The sequence below is a fragment of the Pristiophorus japonicus genome, unplaced genomic scaffold (genome assembly GCF_044704955.1).
Source record: "Pristiophorus japonicus isolate sPriJap1 unplaced genomic scaffold, sPriJap1.hap1 HAP1_SCAFFOLD_160, whole genome shotgun sequence".
Taxonomy (NCBI): domain Eukaryota; kingdom Metazoa; phylum Chordata; class Chondrichthyes; family Pristiophoridae; genus Pristiophorus; species Pristiophorus japonicus.
The window spans coordinates 437,886-463,206 of NW_027251278.1; the positions used below are offsets into that span (position 1 = coordinate 437,886).

General features: G+C 51.6%; 1 protein-coding gene across 1 annotated transcript in view; it reads left to right on the forward strand.

Moving 5' to 3' along the window:
* LOC139243075 (tau-tubulin kinase 1-like) overlaps window positions 1-24,946 on the forward strand; it is an 89,484-nt gene extending 64,538 nt beyond the window's left edge. The window contains 2 exon segments of the mRNA XM_070870669.1: window positions 14,509-16,010; window positions 24,213-24,946. Coding sequence (XP_070726770.1) covers window positions 14,509-16,010; window positions 24,213-24,621 — 1,911 coding nt within the window. The 3' untranslated portion in view covers window positions 24,622-24,946.
* Window positions 24,947-25,321: the final 375 nt, after the last annotated feature.

Sequence of the window (25,321 nt, forward strand, 5' to 3'; positions counted from 1 at the left end):
CGACCCCTGGAGTGCCCAGACTCTCCGTGCTGCCAAAGCTCTGCAAAAGTCACATCGGAGGGAGGGACGTGGCTTCAAACTCACCAGGGCACGAGACAGGAGCCACAGCACGGACGGCCATCCCATTGGGAGTGGTCATAGCATCAACATTCCCCTCACTCTTCCGATCCGGCCTCCGAACTGCCCTGGGAGTGTTTGATGGGACAGTGTAGAGGGAGTTTTACTCTGTATCTAACCAAATGCTGTACCTGCCCTGGGAGTGTTTGATGGGACAGTGTAGAGGGAGCTTTACTCTGTATCTAACCCCGTGTACCTGCCCTGGGAGTGTTTGATGGGACAGTGTAGAGGGAGCTTTACTCTGTATCTAACCCCCTGTACCTGCCCTGGGAGTGTTTGATGGGACAGTGTAGAGGGAGCTTTACTCTGTATCTAACCCCGTGTACCTGCCCTGGGAGTGTTTGATGGGACAGTGTAGAGGGAGCTTTACTCTGTATCTAACCCCCTGTACCTGCCCTGGGAGTGTTTGATGGGACAGTGTAGAGGGAGCTTTACTCTGTATCTAACCCCGTGTACCTGCCCTGGGAGTGTTTGATGGGACAGTGTAGAGGGAGCTTTACTCTGTATCTAACCCCCTGTACCTGCCCTGGGAGTGTTTGATGGGACAGTGTAGAGGGAACTTTACTCTGTATCTAACCCCCTGTACCTGCCCTGGGAGTGTGTGATGGGACAGTGTAGAGGGGGCTTTACTCTGTATCTAACCCAATGCAATGCCATCCACTTGCCTGGATGAGTGCAGCTCCAACAACACTCGAGAAGCTCGACACCACCCAGCACAAAGCAGCCACTTGATGGGCCCCCCACCCACCACCTTCAACACTCACTCCCTCCACCACCGGCGCCCCCTGGCTGCAGTGTGCACCATCTACAAGATGCACTGCAGCAACTCGCCAAGGCTTCTTCGGCAGCACCTCAAACCCGCGACCTCTATCGCCCAGAAGGACAAGGGCAGCAGGTGAATGGGAACACCATCACCTCCACGTTCCCCTCCCAGTCACACACCATCCCGACTTGGAAATATATCGCCGTTCCTTCATCGTTGCTGGGTCACAATCCTGGAACTCCCTCCCTAACAGCACTGTGGGAGCCCCTTCACCACACGGACTGCAGCGGTTCAAGAAGGCGGCTCACCACCACCTTCTCAAGGGGCAATTAGGGATGGGCAATAAACGCCGGCCTTGCCAGCGACGCCCACATGTCATGAACAAATTTTTTTTAAACTGAGGGTGCACCGCACTGTCGGAGGGGCAGTACTGAGGGAGTGCCGCACTGTCGGAGGGGCAGTACTGAGGGAGTGCCGCACTGTCGGAGGGGCAGTACTGAGGGAGTGCTGCACTGTCGGAGGGGCAGTACTGAGGGAGTGCCGCACTGTCGGAGGGGCAGTACTGAGGGAGTGCAGCACTGTCGGAGGGGCAGTACTGAGGGAGTGCCGCACTGTCGGAGGGTCAGTACTGAGGGAGTGCCGCACTGTCGGAGGGGCAGTACTGAGGGAGTGCCGCACTGTCGGAGGGGCAGTACTGAGGGAGTGCTGCACTGTCGGAGGGGCAGTACTGAGGGAGTGCCGCACTGTCGGAGGGGCAGTACTGAGGGAGTGCTGCACTGTCGGAGGGGCAGTACTGAGGGAGTGCTGCACTGTCGGAGGGGCAGTCTTTCGGATGCGTCGTTAAACAAAGACCGTGTCTGCTCTCTCAGTTGGAAGTAAAGGATACCTTGGCACTATTTCAAATAGCAGGTAAGGTGATAGAATCATAGAATGATGCAGCACAGAAGGAAGCCATTCAGCCTATGGTGCCTGTGCTGCTTTCCAACTGACCTGCACTGCCATAGGCCTTCACATTTCTCCCCTTCTAGTATTTATCCAATTCTTGTTTGACTGTTACTATTGAATCTGCTCCCACCGACCTTTCAGGCAGTGCGTTCCCGATCACAACAACTCGCTGCGTAAAATAATGTTTCCTCATGTTACCTTGGGTTCTTTTGCCAGTCGCCTAAATCCGTATCCTCTGGTTACCAACAGTTTGTCCTTATTTACTCTTTCAAAAACATTCATAATTTTGAACACCTTGATGAAATCTCCTAACCTCTGCTTTAAGGAGAACAAGCTCAGTTTCTCCAGTCTCTCAACAAGACTGAAGCCCCTCGAGCCTGCTCCGCCATTCAGTGAGATCATGGCTGATCTCCGACCTCAACTCCACTTTCCTGCCCGATCTCAGCCTTGAATATACTCAGTGACTGAGCATCCACAGCCCTCTGGGGCAGAGAATTCCAAAGATTCACCACCCTCTGATTTACCACCGTCAAAACTGAAATTAGAAAGCATCGGGTCTTGGTGAGGTCTCACCTGGAATATTCAGTTTTGGTCTCCTAATCTGAGGAAGGACGTTCTTGCTATTGAGGGAGTGCAGCGAAGGTTCACCAGACTGATTCCCGGGATGGCAGGACTGACATATGAAGAGAGACTGGATCGACTGGGCCTTTATACACTGGAGTTTAGAGAATGAGAGGGGATCTCATAGAAACTTCTCAAATTCTGATGGGACTGGACAGGTTAGAAGCTGGAAGAATGTTCCCGATGTTGGGGAAGTCCAGAACCAGACTAAGGATAAGGGGTAAACCATTTAGGACTGAGATGAGGAGAAACTTCTTCACTCAGAGAATTGTTAACCTGTGGAATTCCCTGCCGCAGAGAGTTGTTGATGCCAGTTCATTGGATATATTCAAGAGGGAGTTAGATATGGCCCTTACGGCTAAGGGGATCAAGGGGTATGGAGAGAAAGCAGGAACGTGGTACTGAGGGAATGATCAGCCATGATCTTATTGAATGGTGGTGCAGGCTTAAAGGGCCGAATGACCTACTCCTGCACCTATTTTCTATGTTTCTATAAAAGTAGAGAGTAAATTTGGAAAACAGAGGAAACAAGGGCTAGAAAATAGACAACAAGGGCGTTTGGCAGTGCTTAATGGTATATACTTCAATGTAAGGAGTCTAGGGAATAAGGCAGATGAGCTAAGAGCACAGATAGACACTTGGGAGTATGATGATATCGCTATTACAGAGACATGGCTGAAAGAGGGGCAGGTATGGCAGCTCAACATTCCTGGTTACAGGATTTTCAGACGGTATAGAGGGGGTTAAAAAGGAGGGGGGATTGCAGTATTGATTAAAGAAACTATCAAAGCTGTGAGGAGGGATGATATGTGAGAGGGATCATCAAACGAGGCCATATGGGTTGAACTGAGGAACAAAAAAGGGGCGATCACACTGCTGGGAGTGTACTATAGACTCCCCCAAACAGTCAGAGGGAGATAGAAGAGCAAATATGTAGGCAAATTTCCGAGAAGTGCAAAAACTATAGGGCAGTAATAGTAGGGGATTTCAACTATCCTAATATTAACTGGGATAAAATTAGTGTGAAGGGTACAGAGGGTGCGGAATTCCTAAACTGCATTCAGGAGAACTTCTTTAGCCAGTATGTAGCAAGCCCAACAAGGGAGGGGGCGGTTCTGGATTTCGTTTTGGGGAATGAAGAGGGGCAGGTGGAAGGGGGTATCAGTGGGAGAGCATTTTGGCACTAGTGATCATAATTCAGTAAGAGTTAGGGCAGTTATGGAAAAGGACAAAGGCGGACCAGGAATAAAAGTTCTCAATTGGGGAAAAGCCAATTTTGCTGAGCTGAGATGTGATTTGGCCAAAGTGACTGGAAACAGCTACTCGATGGTAAATCAGTGTCAGAGCAGTGGGAGGCATTCAAGGAGGAGATCCTGAGGCTACAGAGCAAATATGTTCCCTTAAAGTAAGGGTGGGACTAACAAATCTACAGCCCCCTGGATGTCAAGGGACTTACAGGGCAAGATAAAGAAAAAAAGGGAAGCTTACGACAAATACCGAGAACTCAATACTGCAGAGACTCCAGAGGAGTATAGAAAGTCCAGGGCTGCAATTGAAACCGATATCAGGAAAGCAGAGAGAGAGCATGAAAAATGTTGGCAAGTAAAATCAAGAAAAACCCAAAGATGTTTTATAAATATATTAAGAGCAAGAAGATAACTAGAGAAAGAGTGGGGCCTATTAGAGTACATAAAGGTAATCTGTGTGTGGAGGAAAAAAACGTGGATATGATTCATAATGAATACTTCATGCCTGTTTTCACAAAGGAGAGGGGTGATGCAGACTTTGCAATGAGGGAGGAGGTGTGTGAAATATTCGATGAAATAAACAGTGAGAGAGGAGGTATTAAGGGGCTTAACAGCTTTGAAAGTGGATAAATCCCCAGGCCCAGATGAAATGTATCCCAGGCTGTTAAGCGAAGCAAAAGAGGAAATAGCAGAGGCTCGGACCATCATTTTCCAATCCTTTCTGGCTACAGGTGTGGTGCCAGAGGACTGGAGGACTGCTAATGTTGTGCCTTTGTTTAAAAAGGGAGAAAGGGATAGACCGAGTAATTACAGGCCAGTCAGCCTAACCTTGGTGGTACGGAAATTATTGCAAAAGATTTCTGAGGGACAGGATAAATCTTCATTTAGAAAGACAATCAGCATGGATTTGTTCGGGTGAGGTCATGTCTGACTAACCTAATTGAATTTTTTGAGGAGGTAACACGGAGGGTCGATGAGGGTAGTGCGTTGATGTAGTGTGTGTGGATTTTATCAAGGATTCCGATATGGTCCCACAGGCAGATTGGTCACAAAAATAAAAGCTTGTTGGATCCATTGTTGGCTCAGAGGCAGGAAGCAGAGGGTAATGGTTGATGGGTGTTTTTGTGACAGGAATATTATTTGAAAGGGGAGAAATTACAACATGCTGCGGTGCAGAGGGACCTGGGGGTCCTTGTGCATGAATCCCAAAAAGTTAGTTTGCAGGTGCAGCAGGTAATCAGGAAGGGGAATGGAATGTTGGCCTTCATTGCGAGAGGGATGGAGTACAAAAGCAGGGAGGTCCTGCTGCAACTGTACAGGGTATTGGTGAGGCCGCACCTGGAGTACTGCGTGCAGTTTTGGTCACCTTACTTAAGGAAGGATATACTAGCTTTGGAGGGGGTATAGAGACGATTCACTAGGCTGATTCGAGAAATGAGGGGGTTAACTTATGATGATAGATTGAGTAGACTGGGTCTTTACTCGTTGGAGTTCAGAAGGATGAGGGGTGATCTTATAGAAACATTTAAAATAATGAAAGGGATAGACAGGATAGAGGCAGAGAGGTTGTTTCCACTGGTCGGGGAGACTAGAACTAGGGGGCACGGCCTCAAAATACGGGGGAGCCAATTTAAAACCGAGTTGAGAAGGAATTTCTTCTCCCAGAGGGTTGTGAATCTGTGGAATTCTCTGCCCAAGGAAGCAGTTGAGGCTAGCTCATTGAATGTATTCAAGTCACAGATAGATAGATTTTTAACCAATAAGGGAATTAAGGGTCACGGGGAGCGGGCGGGTAAGTGGAGCTGAGTCCACGGCCAGATCAGCCATGATCTTGTTGAATGGCGGAGCAGGCTCGAGGGGCTAGATGGCCTACTCCTGTTCCTAATTCTTATGTTCTTATGAAGGCTGTTTCCAATGGGGTTCCGCAGGGCTCAGTACTGGGTCCCTTGCTTTTTGTGGTATATATCAATGATTTAGACTTGAATATAGGGGATATGATTAAGAAGTTCGCAGCAAACCTGAGGACTGGAAAAATTTAGAATTCAGCAGAGGAGCACAAAGAGTTTAATTAGGAGGGGGGAAATAGAGTATGAGAGTAAGCTTGCAGGGAACTTAAAAACTGACTGCAAAAGCTTCTATAGATATGTGAAGAGAAAAAGATTAGTGAAGACAAACGTAGGTCCCTTGCAGTCAGAATCAGGTGAATTTATAATGGGGAACAAAGAAATGGCAGACCAGTTGAACAAATACTTTGGTTCTGTCTTCAGTAAGGAAGACACAAATAACCTTCCGGATATACTAGGGGACCGAGGGTCTAGTGAGAAGGAGGAACGGAAGGATATCCTTATTAGGCGGGAAATTGTGTTAGAGAAATTGATGGAATTGAAGGCTGATAAATCCCCGGGGCCTGATAGTCTGCATCCCAGAGTACTTAAGGAAGTGACTCTAGAAATAGTGGATCATTTTCCAACACTCTATCGACTCTGGATCAGTTCCTATGGACTGGAGGGTAGCTAATGTAACACCACTTTTTTAAAAAGGAGGGAGAGAGAAAACGGGTAATTATAGACCGGTTAGCCTGACATCAGTAGTGGGGAAAATGTTGGAATCAATTATTAAAGATGAAATAGCAGCGCATTTGGAAAGCAGTGACAGGATCGATGCAAGTCAGCATGGATTTATGAAAGGGAAATCATGCTTGACAAATCTTCTGGAATTTTTTGAGGATGTAACCAGAGGAGTGGACAAGGGAGAACCAGTGGATGTGGTGTATTTGGACTTTCAGAAGGCTTTTGACAAGGTCCCGCACAAGAGATTGGTGTGCAAAATTAAAGCACACGGTATTGGGGGTAATATATTGACGTGAATAGAGAACTGGTTGGCAGACAGGAAGCAGAGAGTTGGGATAAACGGGTCCTTTTCAGAATGGGAGGCAGTGACTAGTAGAGTGCCGCAGGGCCCAGTGCTGGGACCCCAGCTCTTTACAATATATATTAACGATTTAGATGAAGGAATTGAGTGTAATATCTCCAAGTTTGCAGATGACACTAAACTGGGTGGGGGTGTGAGCAGTGAGGGGGACACTAAGAGGCTGCAGGGTGACTTGGACAGGTTAGGTGAGTGGGCAAATGCAGTATAATGTGGATAAATGTGAGGTTATCCACTTTAGTGTCAAAAACACGAAGACAGAATATAAAAACATGATAAGAATTAGGAACAGGAGTAGGCCCTCGAGCCTGCTCCGCCATTCAACAAGATCATGGCTGATCTGGCCGTGGACTCAGCTCCACTTACCCGTCCTCTCCCCATAACCCTTAATTCCCTTATTGGTTAAAAATCTATCTATCTGTGACTTGAATACATTCAATGAGCTAGCCTCAACTGCTTCCTTGGGCAGAGAATTCCACAGATTCACAACCCTCTGGGAGAAGAAATTCCTTCTCAACTCGGTTTTAAATTGGCTCCCCCATATTTAGAGGCTGTGCCCCCTAGTTCTAGTCTCCCCTACAAGTGGAAACAACCTCTCTGCCTCTATCTTGTCTATCCCTTTCATGATTTTAAATGTTTCTATAAGATCACCCCTCATCCTTCTGAACTCCAACGAGTAAACACCCAGTCTACTCAATCTAACATCGTAAGATAACCCCCTCATCTCCGGAATCAGCCGAGTGAATTGTCTCTGTACCCCCTCCAAAGCCAGTATATCCTTCCTTAAGTAAGGTGACCAAAACTGCACGCAGTACTCCAGTTGCGGCCTCACCAATACCCTGTACAGTTGCAGCAGGACCTCCCTGCTTTTGTACTCCATCCCTCTCGCAATGAAGGCCAACATTCCATTCGCCTTCCTGATTACCTGCTGCACCTGCAAACTAACTTTTTAGGATTCATGCACAAGGACCCCCAGGTCCCTCTGCACCGCAGCATGTTGTAATTTCTCCCCTTTCAAATAATATTCCCTTTTACTGTTTTTTTTTTCCCCAAGGTGGATGACCTCACACTTTCCGACATTGTATTCCATCTGCGAAACCTTAGCCCATTCGCTTAACCTATCTAAATCTCTTTGCAGCCTCTCTGTGTCCTCTACACAACCCGCTTTCCCACTAATCTTTGTGTCATCTGCAAATTTTGTTGCACTACACTCTGTCCCCTCTTCCAGGTCATCTATGTATATTGTAAACAGTTGTGGTCCCAGCACTGATCCCTGTGGCACACCACTAACCACCGATTTCCAACCCGACAAGGACCCATTTATCCCAACTCTCTGCTTTCTGTTAGCCAGCCAATTCTCTCTCCATGCTAATACATTTCCTCTGACTCCACGTACCTCTATCTTCTGCAGTAACCTTTTGTGTGGCACCTTATCGAATGCCTTTTGAAAATCTAAATACACCACATCCATCGGTACACCTCTATCCACCATGCTCGTTATATCCTCAAAGAATTCCAGTAAATTAGTTAAACATGATTTCCCCTTCATGAATCCATGCTGCGTCTGCTTGATTGCACTATTTCTATCTAGATGTCCCGCTATTTCTTCCTTAATGATAGCTTCAAGCATTTTCCCCACTACAGATGTTAAACTAACCGGCCTATAGTTACCTGCCTTTTGTCTGCCCCCTTTTTTAAACAGAGGCATTACATTAGCTGCTTTCCAATCCACTGGCACCTCCCCAGAGTCCAGAGAATTTTGGTAGATTATAACGAATGCATCTGCTATAACTTCCGCCATCTCTTTTAACACCCTGGGATGCATTTCATCAGGACCAGGAGACTTGTCTACCTTGAGTCCCATTAGCCTGTCCAGCACTACCCCCCTAGTGATAGTGATTGTCTCCAGGTCCTCCCTTCCCACATTCACATGACCAGCAATTCTTGGCATGGTTTTTGTGTCTTCCACTGTGAAGACCGAAGCAAAATAATTGTTTAAGGTCTCAGCCATTTCCACATTTCCCATTATTAAATCCCCCTTCTCATCTTCTAAGGGACCAACATTTACTTTAGTCACTCTTTTCCGTTTTATATATCTGTAAAAGCTTTTACTATCTGTTTTTATGTTTTGCGCAAGTTTACCTTCGTAATCTATCTTCCCTTTCTTTATTGCTTTTTTAGTCATTCTTTGCTGTTGTTTAAAATTTTCCCAATCTTCTAGTTTCCCACTAACCTTGGCCACCTTATACGCATTGGTTTTTAATTTGATACTCTCCTTTATTTCCTTGGTTATCCACGGCTGGTTATCCCTTCTCTTACCACCCTTCTTTTTCACTGGAATATATTTTTGTTGTGCTCCTTAAAAGTCCTCCACTGTTCCTCAATTGTGCCACCGTTTAGTCTGTGTTTCCAGTCTACTTTAGCCAACTCTGCCCTCATCCCACTGTAGTCCCCTTTGTTTAAGCATAGTACGCTCGTTTGAGACACTACTTCCTCGCCCTCAATCTGTATTACAAATTCAACCATACTGTGATCACTCATTCCCAGAGGATCTTTTACTAGGAGATCGTTTATTTTTCCTGTCTCATTACACAGGACCAGATCTAAGATAGCTTGCTCCCTTGTAGGTTCTGTAACATACTGTTCTAAGAAACAATCCCGTATGCATTCTATGAATTCCTCCTCCAGGCTACCCCGTGCGATTTGATTTGACCAATCGATATGTAGGTTAAAATCCCCCATGATTACTGCCGTTCCTTTTTCACATGCCTCCATTATTCCCTTGATTATTGCCCGCCCCACCGTGAAGTTATTATTTGGGGGCCTATAAACTATGCCCACCAGTGACTTTTTCCCCTTACTATCTCTAATCTCCACCCACAATGATTCAACATTTTGTTCATTAGAGCCAATATCGTCTCTCACAACTGCCCTGATATCATCTTTTATTAACAGAGCTACCCCACCTCCTTTCCCTTCTTGTCTATCTTTCCGAATCATCAGATACCCCTGTATGTTTAATTCCCAGTCTTGGCCACCCTGCAACCACGTTTCTGTAATGGCCACCAAATCATACCCATTTGTAATGATTTGTGCCGTCAACTCATTTACTTTATTTCGAATGCTGCGTGCATTTAGGTAGAGTGTTTTAATCCTAGTTTTTAAACCATGATTTTTAGTTTTGACCCCTCCTGCAGCCCCTTTATATTCAGTGGCCCTTTTTGTTTTTTGCCTTGGGTTTCTCTGCCTTCCATTTTTACTCATCTCCTTTCTGTCTTTTGCTTTTGTCTCCTTTTTGTTTCACTCGGTCTCCCTGCATTGGTTCCCATCCCCCTGCCATTTTAGTTTAACTCCTCCCCAACAGCACTAGCAAACACTCCCCGTAGGACATTGGTTCCAGTCCTGCCCAGGTGCAGGTTTGTACTGGTCCCACCTCCCCCAGAACCTGTTCCAGTGCCCCAGGAATTTGAATCCCTCTCTGCTGCACCACTGCTCAAGCCACATATTCATCTGCGCTATCCTGCGATTCCTACTCTGACTAGCTCATGGCACTGGTAGCAATCCCGAGATTACTACTTTTGAGGTCCTACTTTTTAATTTAGCTCCTTAAATTCGTCTCGTAGGACCTCATCCCTTTTTTTTTTACCTATGTCGTTGGTACCAATGTGCACCATGACAACTGGCTGTTCTCCCTCCCTTTTTAGAATGTCCTGCACCTGCTCCGAGACATCCTTGACCCTTGCACCAGGGAGGCAACATACCATCCTGGAGTCTCGGTTGCGGCCGCAGAAACGCCTATCTATTCCCCTTACAATTGAATCCCCTATCACTATTGCTCTCCCACTCTTTTTCCTGCCCTCCTGTGCAGCAGAGCCAGCCACGGTGCCATGAACTTGGCTGCTGCTGCCCTCCCCTGATGAGTCATCCCCCTCAACAGTACCCAAAGCAGTGTATCTGTTTTGCAGGGGGATGACCACAGGGGACCCCTGCACTACCTTCCTTGCACTGCTCTTCCTGTTGGTCTTCCATTCCCTATCTGGCTGTGGACCCTTCACCTGCGGTAAGACCAACTCGCTACACGTGCTACTCACGTCATTCTCAGCATCGTGGATGCTCCAGAGTAAATCCACCCTCATCTCCAATTCCGCAACGCGGTCTGTCAGGAGCTGGAGGCGGATACACTTCCCGCACACATGGTCGTCAGGGACACCGGAAGTGTCCCTGAGTTCCCACATGGTACAGGAGGAGCATATCACGTGACCGAGCTCTCCTGCCATGACTTAACCCTTAGATACACTTAAATTGGTGACAACACTGTTAACAGGTTACTCACTAATATAAAAAAGAAAAAGTAAAGCTACTCACCAATCACTTACCCGCTTGGCTGTGACGTCACCTTTTGATTTCTTTCTACTTTTTTGCCTTCTCTCCCCGCCATTCAGATATTATCTGAATGGCGGCAGATTAGGAAAAGGGGAGATGTAATGAGACCTGGGTGTCATGGTCCATCAGTCACTGAAAGTTGGCATACAGGTACAGTAGGCAGTGAAGAAGGCAAATGATATGTTGGCCTTCATAGCGAGAGGATTTGAGTATAGGAGCAGGGAGGTCTTACTGCATTTGTACAGGGCCTTGGTGAGGCCTCACCTGGAATATTGTGTTCAGTTTTGGTCTCCTAATCTGAGGAAGGATGTTCTTGCTATTGAGGGAGTGCAGCGAAGGTTCACCAGACTGATTCCTGGGATGGCTGGACTGACATATCAGGAGAGACTGGATCAACTGGGCCTTTATACACTGGAGTTTAGAAGGATGAGAGGGGATCTCATAGAAACATAGAAGATTCTGACGGGACTGGGCAGGTTAGATGCGGGAGGAATGTTCCCGATGTTGGGGTAGTCTCGAACCAGGGGACATAGTCTTAGGATAAGGGGTAGGCCATTTAGGACTGAGATGAGGAGAAACTTCTTCACTGAGAGAGTTGTTAACCTGTGGAATTCTCTATCACAGAGAGTTGTTGATGCCAGTTCATTGGATATATTCAAGAGGGAGTTAGATATGGCCCTTATGGCTAAAGAAATCAAGGGGTATGGAGAGAAAGCAGGGAAGGGGTACTGAGGGAATGATCAGCCATGATCTTATTGAATGGTGGTGCAGGCTCGAATGGCCGAATAGCCTACTCCTGCACCTATTTTCTATGTTTCTATGATGCAAAAACCGGCTGTGGTTGATAATGAAGAAGAAAGCTGTGGACTGCAGGAAGATATCAATGAACTGGTCAGGTGGGCAGAACAGTGGCAAATGGAATTTAATCCGGGGAAGTGTGAGGTAATGCATTTGGGGAGGGCTAACAAGGAAAGGGAATACACATTAAATGGTAGGACACTGAGAAGTGTAGAGGAATAAAGGGACCTTGGAGTGCAGGTCCACAGATCCCTGAAGGTAGCAGGCTAGGTAGATAAGGTGGTTAAGAAGGCATATGGAATACTTGCCTTTATTAGTCGAGGCTTGGAATACAAGAGCAGGGAGGTTATGCTTGAACTGTGTAAAACACTGGTTAGGCCACAGCTGGAGTACTGCGTGCAGTTCTGGTCACCACATTACAGGAAGGATGTGATTGCACTGGAGAGGGTACAGAGGAGATTTACCAGGATGTTGCCGGGAGTGGAGAATTTTGGCTATGAGGACAGATTGGATAGGCTGGGGTTGTTTTCTTTGGAACAGAGGAGGCTGAGGGGAGACCTGACTGAGGTGTATAAAATGATGAGGGGCCTGGATAGAGTGGATAGGAAGGACCTGTTTCCCTTGGCAGAGGGGTCAACAACCAGGGGGCATAGATTTAAAGTAATTGGGGGGAGGTTTTGAGGGGAAATGTCTTCACCCAGAGGGAGGTGGGGGTCTGGAACTCACGGCCTGAAAGGGTGGTAGAGGCAGAAACCCTCCCCACATTTAAACAGTACCTGGATGTGCCCCTGAAGTGCCGTAACCTACAGGGCTACGGACCCAGAGCTGGGAAGTGGGATTAGGCTGGGTAGCTCTTGGTCGGCCGGCACGGACACGATGGGCCGAATGGCCTCCTTCCGTGCTGTAAATTTCTGTGGTTCTATTCTATGAATAAATTTCTCCTCATAACCGACCCCATATCCTGAGACTGTGACCCCTGGTTGTAGACCCTCCAGCCAGGGCGAAACATTCTCTCAGCATCTACCCTGTCAATCCCCCTCAGAATCTTGTATGTTTCACCTGGGATCACCTCTCATTCTCCTAAATTCCAGAGAGTATCGGCCCAATCTACACAAAGGACAGCCCTCCCATCCCAGGACTCAGTCAATGAAGCTGCACTGCACTGCACCCATATCCTTCCTTAGATACGGAGACCCAAACTGTACGCAGTACTCCAGGTGTGGTCTCACCAGGGCCCTGTACAGTTGTAGCAAGACTTTCCTTACTGTTACACTCCAACCCCCCTTGCAGTAAAGGACACCACGCCATTTGCCTCCCTTATTGCTTGCTGTACCTGCATGCTCACTTTCTGTGTTTCCTGTACAAGGACACCCACATCTCCTGAACACCAACATTTAAACGTTTCTCACCATTTAAAACATATTGTTTTTCTATGCTTCCTACCAAAGTGACTAACCTGACATTTCCCTACATTATACTCTCATCTGCCACCTCACTGCCCACTCACTCAGTCTGTCTATATCCCTTTACAGACACTTTGTGTTCTCCTCACAGCTTACTGTCCCACCGAGCTTTGTATCATCAGCAAACCTGGATACCTTACACTCGGCCCCTTCATCCAGGTCATTGATATAGATTGTAAACAGATGTTTGAGCGATAAGGGAGTCGAGGGTTATGAGGAGCGGGCGGGGAAGTGGAGCTGAGTCCATGATCAGATCAGCCATGATCGTATTGAATGGCGGAGCAGGCTCGAGGGGCCGAATGGCCAACTCCTGCTCCTATATCTGATGTTCTTGTTATACCCCACTAGTTACACCTGGCAACCTGAAAATGACCCGTTTGTTCCTACTCTCTGTTTTCTGTCCGTTAACCAATCCTCAATCTATCCCCCAGACCCAGTTACAGTCGCCCCCCCCCCCCCCAGTTACAGTCGCCCCACGCCCCCACCCGCCCCCCCCCCCAGTTAGAGTTCCCGCGCCCCCCCCCCCCCCCCCGGCCCAGTTACAGTCCCCCGCCCCCCCCCCCCCCCCCGGCCCAGTTACAGTCCCCCGGCCCAGTTACAGTCCCACGCCCCCCCCGGCCTAGTTACAGTCCCCCCCCCCCCCGGCCCAGTTACAGTCCCACGCCCCCCCCGGCCTAGTTACAGTCCCCCCCCCCCCCGGCCCAGTTACAGTCCCCCGCCCCCCCCCCCCCCCCCCGGCCCAGTTACAGTCCCCCGGCCCAGTTACAGTCCCACGCCCCCCCCGGCCTAGTTACAGTCCCCCCCCCCCCCGGCCCAGTTACAGTCCCACGCCCCCCCCGGCCTAGTTACAGTCCCCCCCCCCCCCGGCCCAGTTACAGTCCCACGCCCCCCCCGGCCCAGTTACAGTCCCACGCCCCCCCCGGCCTAGTTACAGTCCCCCCCCCCCCCGGCCCAGTTACAGTCCCACGCCCCCCCCTGCTCTGATACGCATGTGTCACTTTTCCCACACCGATATCAATGAACCTTCAGTGCCCCAGCAAGTTACTCAGGTCAATGAGCAGGTCCACCATCCTCTCTGGGGCAAACCGGGATGGGCAATAAATGCCGGCCTTGCCAGCGATGCCCACATCCCGGGAATGAACACAAGGAATGGCCACCTAACGTTCCTTGTTGGTGAAGTTCGCAGGAGCGCAGGATTCGAGTGCAGGGAACATTTAATAAATAATATGTCTCTTGATTTCAGGCGCTGTTCCCCAAAGCGGATGAACTGGACGGGATCCCATCGGTGGTGGTGGGAGAGCTCCCTTGGCCTTCACGGCTGAGAGCTCTGCCCATTGGTCGGGCCGTGCCCGCCAGAGACACTGACAGCGAGAGAGAGTTTCAGCAGCGGCCCAGGCGGGTGGATTTCTCCAGCGTGGTCTACACCGCCACATTCGACCTGGAGTCAGGGCGCTTCCACAGGGAGGAGGAGCGGAGCGAGGGAGCGCAGGAGCGGAGCGAGGGAGAGACGGGGCAGAGCGAGGGAGCGAAGGAGCGGAGCGAGGGAGGGATGGAGAGCGAGTCGAGCAGCGAGCGGAGTGGGAAGAGCACAGAGTGCAGTCAGGAAGCTGCTCCCTCCACACTCCTGGCTGAGGACCAGAGGGAGGGGCGGGGTCGCGTGTCGGGGGCAGACGGTGAACCCGAGCTGGAGGAAGGATCGAAAACGCTGGTGCTGTTCTCACCGGGCGATGTTCACAAATCGCCCACCGCCGGTGACTTGGCGCCCGACACTGACCTGGGCACCTTGGCCGCAGTGACCCCTCAGAGCGAGAGGCCGCAGCCTTTGGGCAGTCAGCTGGACGTCTCCGAGCCAGGCACCCTCTCCTCCGTCATCAAGTCGGAAGCCAAGCCCCCCTGCCCCATCGCCGCGGCAACCTCCTGCCCCTTCACCAAGGTCGAGCGGACCTTTCTCCACATCGCCGAGAAGACGCACCTCAACGTCATGTCGTCCAGTGGACAGCTGCTGCCCCAGGACCACTACGAGTTCTTCCAGCCCCGCGAGCCGGAGAATGGGAACTGGTCCTTGGTGGAGGGAGAGGCCGAGGTTCCTGCCCTCCCCCAGCCCCAGGCCCGGGCCCAAGCGGCAGAGACCAGAGCCCTGAACGGGCTGAGAACCGCAGAGGACTTGCTGGAACGGACAGGGGAGCCCGAGCCTGAGCCTGGAGGCCTTGTGGCCACCAGCCACCCTGCTGACCCGGAGCCCAGCCATGGGACAGATGGAGAAGGCAGCAGACCAGTGACTGACCATGCAGAGCGCAGGGCACCAGCAAGGTACCAGTGCAAGAGTCGAATTCCCGTCCTGATGTCGGAGGAAGACACGGGGTCGGACAATTCAGCGTCTCTCTCGCTCAAGGACCGCCTGACCCACAGGAGGGCCAGGCACCTGGACCTGGCCCGCCTACTGATCGACAAGAAGCAGAGCCGATTGATGCACCTGTCCTCGCTGGTCTCCTCGTCTGCCTCCTCGGCGGAAGGCCGGAGACCAGGCTCGGGGAGCTCACCAGCCACAGCCTCCGAGGAGGACACGAACTCCGACAGCTCCCTCAACCGAGCAGGCAAAGGGGGCGAGGCCCAGTCTCCCTCCACCAGGCTGGGGCGGGCAGTGGGCAGCAGGAGCAAGATCCCACGACCTATCACCCCTGTAAAGACACCCCCGCCACACGGTTCCCCAAACACAAGCCCATCGCAGCCTCCGGCCACACGCAGGTAAGCACAGGAACAGGAGGAGACCCATTCAGCCCCTCGAATCTGTTACACAGGAACAGGAGGAGGCCATTCAGCCCCTCGAGCCTGTTACACAGGAACAGGAGGAGGCCATTCAGCCCCTCGAGCCTGTTACACAGGAACAGGAGGCCCATTCAGCCCCTCGAGCCTGTTACACAGGAACAGGAGGCCCATTCAGCCCCTCGAGCCTGTTACACAGGAACAGGAGGAGGCCATTCAGCCCCTCGAGCCTGTTACACAGGAACAGGAGGAGGCCATTCAGCCCCTCGAGCCTGTTACACAGGAACAGGAGGAGGCCATACCGTAAAGACTGATACAAAATATTTGTTCAGAGTTTCTGCCATCTCCATGTTCCCCATTACTAATTCCCCGGTCTCATCCTCTAAGGGACCAACATTTACTTTAGCCACTCTTTTCCTTTTTATGTACCAATAGAAATTCTTGCTATCTGTTTTTATATTTCGTGCTAGTTTACTTTCATCGTCTATCCTCTCTCTCTTAATCATTTTTTTAGTCATTCTTTGCTGGCTTTTAAAAGCTTCCCAGTCTTAGAAATATAAAATAGTTGCAGGAGTAGGCCATTCGGCCCTTCGAGCCTGCACCGCCATTCAATAAGATCATGGCTGATCATTCCCTCAGTACCCCTTTCCTGCTTTCTCTCCATACCCCTTGATCCCTTTAGCCGTAAGGGCCACATCTAACTCCCTCTTGAATATATCCAATGAACTGGCATCAACAACTCTCTGCGGCAGGGAATTCCACAGGTTAACAACTCTCTGAGTGAAGATGTTTCTCCTCATCTCAGTCCTAAATGGCCTACCCCTTATCCTTAGACTGTGATCCCTGGTTCTGGACTTCCCCAACATCGGGAACATTCTTCCCGCATTCAATCACATCACGGCTGATCTGTATCTTAGCTCCGTCTATGAGCCTTGGTTCTGTAACCTTTAATACCCTTACCCAACACACATCCAGCCATCTCAGTATTGACATTTTCAATTGACACCACAGGGAGAGAGTTCCCGATTCCCAGAGCCCTTTGTGTGAAGAAGTGCTTCCTGAGCACCCCGGAACGGCCTGGCTCTGATTGTAATGTTCTGCCCCCTTGTCCTGGGCTGCCCCCACCCGAGGAAAGCGTTTCTCTCCATCCACCCCATCAACTGCTCTCCTCATATCAGGCTCTGCAATTCAACCAGCCTTTAATCTTCTAAACTCGAGGGAATACAATCCCAGTCTGTGCACCATCTCCTCATACTTTAACCCTTTTAGCCCCGGTATCGTTCTGGTGAATCTGCACTGCTCCCCCTCCGAAGCCGATATATCCTCCCTGTCCACCAGTGTTGTGATTCCTGTCCTGGCACGCGGCAATCTCTCGGCTCCTCCACAGTTCCCAGCTTCTGGCCATGTAGAAAACACTCTGATTGATGGTTCTGGGGTCCACGGTGGATCAGCTCACCCTTCCCCACACTAACCTGACACATGTTTACCCACTCACTGAATCCATCCATGTCCCTTTGTAACTTCCTGCCCCGTCCCCACTGCTTACTGTGGCTCCCAACCCCGGGGTCTTGGGGCAAACGTGGATATACGGCTCACTGTTCCTTCATCTGAGGCATTGATAAATAGAGAGAGAGGCTGGGGCCCTGTCCCGATCCCTGGGGGAACCACTGCCACACGCTGCCCATCGGACACACACCCCCCCCTGCCCACTCTCCCCCCTGCCCACATGCTGCCCATCGGACACACCCCCCCCTGCCCACTCTCCCCCCTGCCCACATGCTGCCCATCGGACACACACCCCCCTGCCCATTCTCCCCCTGCCCACATTCCCCACCCCGCCCACTCTCCCCCCCTCCCCACACGCTGCCCATCGGACACACACCCACTCTCCCCACTGCCCACTCTTTCCCCACCCCCCCCCCCCCTGCCCACACACTGCCCATCGGACACACACCCCCCTGCCCATTCTCCCCCCTGCCCACACGCTGCCCATCGGACACACATCCACTCTCCCCCCGCCCACTCTCCCCACTGCCCACTCTTTCTCCCCCTCCCCCCTCTCCCCACCGCCCACACGTTGCCCATCGGACACCCTGCCCACTCTCCCCACCCCCCCCCCCCACACCTCGCCCACTCTCCCCCTCCCCATACGCTGCCCATCGGACACACGCCCACTCTCCCCACTGCCCACTCTTTCTCCCCCCTCTCCCTCTCCCCACCGCCCACTCTCCCCCCGCCCACTCTCCCCCCGCCCACTCTCCCCCCGCCCACTCTCCCCCCCGCCCACTCTCCCCCCGCCCTAAATACCCAGTCCCAGTCCCACAGGGCAGGCCCCGGGGGCAGGGCCCAGTCCCACAGCACAGACCCCGGGGGCAGGGCCCAGTCCCACAGGGCAGGCTCCGGGGGAAGGGCCCAGTCCCACAGGGCAGGCTCCGGGGGAAGGGCCCAGTGCCACAGGGCAGGCTCCGGGGGCAGGGCCCAGTCCCACAGGGCAGACTCCGGGGGCAGGGTCCAGTCCCACAGGGCAGGCTCCGGGGGAAGGGCCCAGTGCCACAGGGCAGGCTCCGGGGGCAGGGCCCAGTCCCACAGGGCAGGCTCCGGGGGAAGGGCCCAGTGCCACAGGACAGGCTCCGGGGGCAGGGCCCAGTCCCACAGGGCAGGCTCCGGGGGCAGGGCCCAGTCCCACAGGGCAGGCTCCGGGGGCAGGGCCCAGTCCCACAGGGCAGGCTCCGGGGGCAGGGCCCAGTCCCACAGGGCAGGCCCCGGGGGCAGGGCCCAGTCCCACAGGGCAGGCTCCGGGAGCAGGGCCCAGTGCCACAGCCTCATGCTGTGAGGCCCCAGGGTGGAATATGCTGCCAGTACAGACTATATTGGGTCACTCCAGATGGATACTGCAAGACTGTCCGCACTATTGCGGAGGGGCGAGGTCATTTGAGAAGATTTTGAAAGCAACGAATCGGAGAATCCTTTCGGAAGCTGTGGGTAAATGTGACACACGAGGGCCTGATGCTGGAATATGCCTCCCTGCTGCCCAACACAGGCAGGCTGCCCCTTGTGACTGCTGCACTGCTAATTTAATTCATCTCTTAAATTGCTGCCGTATCGCTGACCCACATCCTACTCAGACACTCGATTAGCTCTGCACATCAACCCGATTACTGGGGGGGAGGAGTGTGGCTCACGGCTGGAGAAACATGTACAGGAACAGGAGGAGGCCATTCAGCCCCTCGAGCCTGTTACACAGGAACAGGAGGAGGCCCATTCAGCCCCTCGAGCCTGTTACACAGGAACAGGAGGAGGCCCATTCAGCCCCTCGAGCCTGTTACACAGGAACAGGAGGAGGCCCATTCACCCCCCTCGAGCCTGTTACACAGGAACAGGAGGAGGCCATTCAGCCCCTCGAGCCTGTTACACAGGAACAGGAGGAGGACCATTCAGCCCCTCGAGCCTGTTACACAGGAACAGGAGGAGGCCCATTCAGCCCCTCGAGCCTGTTACACAGGAACAGGAGGAGGCCCATTCAGCCCCTCGAGCCTGTTACACAGGAACAGGAGGAGGCCCATTCACCCCCCTCGAGCCTGTTACACAGGAACAGGAGGCCATTCAGCCCCTCGAGCCTGTTACACAGGAACAGGAGTAGGCCATTCGGCCCTTCGAGCCTGTTACACAGGAACAGGAGGAGGCCATTCAGCCCCTCGAGCCTGTTACACAGGTGCAGGAGTAGGCCATTCGGCCCTTCGAGCCTGTTACACAGGAACAGGAGGAGGCCATTCAGCCCCTCGAGCCTGTTACACAGGTGCAGGAGTAGGCCATTCGGCCCTTCGAGCCTGCACCACCATTCAATAAAATCATGGCTGATCATTCCCTCAGTACCCCTTTCCTGCTTTCTCTCCAGACCCCTTGATTCCTTTAGCTGTAAGGGTCATATCTAACTCCCTCTTGAATATATCCAATGAACTGGCATCAACAACTCTCTGCGGCAGGGAATTCCACAGATTAACAACTCTCTGAGTGAAGAAGTTTCTCCTCATCTTGGTCCTAAATGGCTTACCCCTTATCCTAAGACTATGTCCCCTGGTTCTGGACTTCCCCAACATCGGGAACATTCTTCCTGCATCTAACCTCTCCAGTCCCGTCAGAATTTTATATGTTTCTATGAGATCCCCTCTCATCCTTCTAAACTCCAGTGAATACAAGCCCAGTCGATCCAGTCTCTCCTCATATGTCAGTCCTGCCATCCCGGGAATCAGTCTGGGGAACCTTCGCTGCACTCCCTCAATAGCAAGAACGTCCTTCCTCAGATTAAGAGACCAAAACTGAACACAATATTCCAGGTGAGGCCTCACCAAGGCCCTGTACAACTGTAGTAAGACCTCCCTGCTCCTATACTCAAATCCCCTAGCTATGAAGGCCAACATACCATTTGCCTTCTTCACCGCCTGCTGTACCTGCATGCCAACTTTCAATGACTGATGAACCATGACACCCAGGTCTCGTTGCACCTCCCCTTTTCCTAATCTGCCACCATCCAGATAATCTGCCTTCGTGTTTTTGCCCCCAAAGTGGATAACCTCACATTTATCCACATTATACTGCATCTGCCATGCATTTGCCCACTCACCTAACCTGTCCAAGTCACCCTGCAGCCTCTTAGCATCCTCCTCACAGCTCACACTGCCACCCAGCTTAGTGTCATCTGCAAACTTGGAGATATTACACTCAATTCCTTCATCTTAATCATTGATGTATATTGTAAAGAGCTGGGGTCCCAGCACTGAGCCCTGCGGCACTCCACTAGTCACTGCCTGCCATTCTGAAAAGGACCCATTTATCCCGACTCTCTGCTTCCTGTCTGCAAACCAGTTCTCTATCCACGTCAGTACATTACCCCCAATACCATGTGCTTTAATTTTGCACACCAATCTCTTGTGCGGGACCTTGTCAAAAGCCTTTTGAAAGTCCAAATACACTACATCCACTGGTTCTCCCTTGTCCACTCTACTAGTAACATTCTCAAAAAATTCCAGAAGATTCGTCAAGTATGATTTCCCTTTCATAAATCCATGCTGACTTGGTCTGATCCTGTCACTGCTTTCCAAATGTGCTGCTATTTCATCTTTAATAATTGATTCCAACATTTTCCCCACTACTGATGTCAGGCTAACCGGTCTATAATTACCCGCTTTCTCTCTCCCTCCTTTTTTAAAAAGTGGTGTTACATTAGCTACCCTCCAGTCCATTGGAACTGATCCAGAGTCGATAGACTGTTGGAAAATGATCACCAATGCATCCACTATTTCTAGGGCCACTTCCTTAAGTACTCTGGGATGCAGACTATCAGGCCCCAGGGATTTATTGGCCTTCAATCTCATCAATTTCCCTAACACAATTTCCAGCCTAATAAGGATATCCTTCAATTCCTCCTTCTCACTAGACCCACTGTCCCCTAGTACATTCGGAAGGTTATTTGTGTCTTCCTTCGTGAAGACAGAACCGAAGTATTTGTTCAATTGGTCTGCCATTTCTTTGTTCCCCATTATAAATTCACCTGAATCCGACTGCAAGGGACCTACGTTTGTCTTCACTAATCTTTTTCTCTTCACATATTTATAGAAGCTTTTGCAGTCAGTTTTTATGTTCCCTGCAAGCTTCCTCTCGTACTCTATTTTCCCCCTCTTAATTAAACCCTTTGTCCTCCTCTGCTGAATTCTAAATTTCTCCCAGTTCCCAGGTTTGTTGCTTTTTCTGGCCAATTTATGTGCCTCTTCCTTGGATTTAACACGATCCTTAATTTCCCTTGTTAGCCACGGTTGAGCCACCTTTCCCGTTTTATTTTTACTCCAAACAGGGATGTAACAATTGCTGAAGTTCATCCATGTGATCTTTAAATGTTTGCCATAGTTTATCCACCATCAACCCTTTAAGCATCACTCGCCAGTCTATTCTAGCTAATTCACGCCTCATACCATCGAAGTTACCTTTCCTTAAGTTTCTGAATTCAAATACTCAAACCCTCCTGTAATAACGGCCAACATACCATTTGCTTTCTGAATTGCTTGCTGTACCTGCAGGTTAACTTTCAGTGATTGGTGTACAAGGACACCCAGGTCCCTCTGAACACCAACATTTCCCAATCCCTCACCGTTTAAACAATACTCTGCTTTTCTAGTTTTCCTACCACAGTGGATAACTTCACATTTCTCCACATTATATTCCATTTGCCATGTTCTTGCCCACTCACTCAGCCTGTCTATATCCCATTGAAGCCTCTTTGCATCTTCCTCACAACTTACATTCTCACCAAGCTTTGTATCATCAGCAAACCTGGATATATTACACTTGGTCCCCTCATCCCAATCATTGATATAGATTATGGACAGTTTCTTGAACAATAAGGGAATAAGGGATTATGGGGAGTGGGTGGGGAAGTGGAGCAGAGGCTATGATCAGATCAGCCATGGTCTTATACAATGGAGCAGGCTCGAGGGGCCAAACGGCCTACTGCAGCTCCTATTTCTTAGGTTCTTATGGCACCCCACTAGTTACAGTCTGCCAACCCAAAAATGACCCGTTTATTCCAAATCTCTGTTTTCTGTCCGTTAACCAATCCTCAATCCATGCTAGTATATTACCCCCAATCACAGGAGCTATAATTGTGTTCAATAACCTTTTATGTGGCACCATTTCAAATGCCTTCTGGAAATCCAGATATACCACATCCACTGGTTCCCCCTTATCCACCCTGCTCATTACATCCTCAAAACAGATTTGTCAAACAGGATTTCCCTTTCACCAATCCTGTCATTATTTTCTAAGTGCCCTGTTATCACGTCCTTAATAATAGACTCCAGCATTTTCCCGACTGCTAATGTCAAGCTAACTGGTCTGTAGTTCCCCGTTTTCTCTCTCCCTCCTTTCTTAAATATCTCCTTCTGTGGCTCGGTGTCAAATTCTGTTTGAGAATCGCTCCTGGGAAGCGCCCTGAATGTTTTACTACATTCAAGGCGCTGTGTTGATGCAAGTTGTTACTGTTGTTGTTGTAATCTCCCTTCAGGGAAAGGAACCCGCTGTCCCGGCCTGTCCTGGCCTACACGTGACTCCAGTCCCACACCACCCTCAGGGTCACTGGGGATGGCCAGCGTTAGCCACATCTCTTCAACTCGTAAAACCCAACCATAATCCTGCGTGTCCTGTCCCTCGCATAGTGCTGTATTCACTGATCTCCCCGCCCCGTGTATCCCCGAACCCCACCCCTCGTACCCCCGTACCCCATACCCCACCCCTCATACCTCGTGTACCCCCGTACCCCATACCCCACCCCTCGTACCCTGTGTACCCCTGTACCCCACCCCTCATACACCGTGTACCCCGTACCCCACCCCTCATACCCCGTGTACCCCCGTACCCCACCCCTCATACCCCCTGTACCCCGTACCCCACCCCTCCCCTCATACCCCCTGTACCTCTATACCCACACCATCCCCCCCGTACCCACCCATGTACCCCCTGTACCCCCCATACCGACTCCATACTCCCTTTACCCCCCCATCCCCCGTACCACCCCCTGTACTCTCCCCAGTACCCCCCGGCCCCACCCCGCCCCTCCCCATAACACCCCTTGTCCCCTCTGTACCGCCTCCCCCTGTACCAACCCCAGTATCTCCCATACCCCGTTCCCCCGCCATCCCCTCCTTAACCGCACCCCACCCTGTACACCCCCATACCTCTCACCCCATACCCATCCCCCGTATCCCCCATAACCAGGCCACCCACCGTACCCCCCCTGTTGCCCCTCGTAACCATAGCCCTACCCCTCCATAACCATACCCCCCACCCATACTCCCACCCCAGTACCTCCCCGTAACCCCCTCACCCCTCCCGTACACCGTATCCACCCGTACGCCCCTCTGTACCCCCACTCACCCCAGTACCCCCAGCCCCCCGTACCCTGTAACTCCCCCCCGTACCCTGTAACCCCACCCCCCCGGTACCCTGTAACTCCCCCCCCCGTACCCTGTGACCCCCCCGTACCCTGTGACCCCGCCCCGTACCCTGTAACTCCACCCCACCTCGTACCCTGTAACTCCCCCCCCCCCCCCTTGTACCCTGTGACCCACCCCCCCCCGTACCCCGTGACTCTCCCCCCTCTGACTTGCTCCCACTCACTCTGGGTTTCTGTTGCAGGCTATTTGTGGGTAAATGTTCCGGGAGTTCGAGCCCGAGCCCGAGTGCGGAGATCGAGTTTCGGATAAAGCAGCCCGTGCCCCCTCCAGTGAGCCCCGGACCCCTGCGCGCATCGCTGCGCACCTCCAGCCCTGGGGGTCCCCCGAGAGGCCCCGTCTTCCAGGCCAGGAGCCTAAGCGCCTCCCCCAGGAACAAGCCTCTGTCCAGGACTGACAGCCCATCGCCGTGCCGACAGAGGAGGGCGACATTCAGCTACAGGAGGCTGCACACGGCCTGCCCTGGGACTGGCTCCACTCCCCAGCCGAGCCCATCAGCTGATGCCTACAATCGCACCACCAGGGCTAGATCTCAGGTCCCTGCAACCAAAGGGAGAGAGCTGGCCGGCGAGAGCCAGCCAGCGGCAAGATAATGGTGTGAGTCTCGAGCCCCAGTGATTGCTGCAATCTGCTGTCTCTAATCCTCACAGTCACAGCAGCGAGGTCAGGAGGCAAGCGCTTCTCACTCCTCACTGACTCACTCCTGCACTGGTGAGACGCACAGAGTGAGTGAGACAGAGTGAGCGATCACACCACAGCACACCACCAGGCGCCCGCATCAATCGCACTCACTCACTGCACCGCTGCCTGATTTCGCTTAGTTTTCATCTGGAAGCAGAATTCATTACGAAACTGGGCATATCTTTGAAAGAAAACTTTTAAATGGTCTCGGCAATAATAGGGAATGGGACTGAGGGAGAGAGAGGGCACAGGGGAATGGGACTGAGGGAGAGAGAGGGCATAGGGGAATGGGACTGAGGGAGAGAGGGCACAGGGGAATGGGACTGAGGGAGAGAGGGCACAGGGGAATGGGACTGAGGGAGAGAGAGGGCACAGGGGAATGGGACTGAGGGAGAGAGAGGGCACAGGGGAATGGGACTGAGGGAGGGAGAGGGCACAGGGGAATGGGACTGAGGGAGAGAGGGCACAGGGGAATGGGACTGAGAGAGAGAGAGGGCACAGGGGAATGGGACTGAGGGAGATAGAGAGGGCACAGGGGAATGGGACTGAGGGAGAGAGAGGGCACAGGGGAATGGGACTGAGGGAGAGAGAGAGGGCACAGGGGAATGGGAC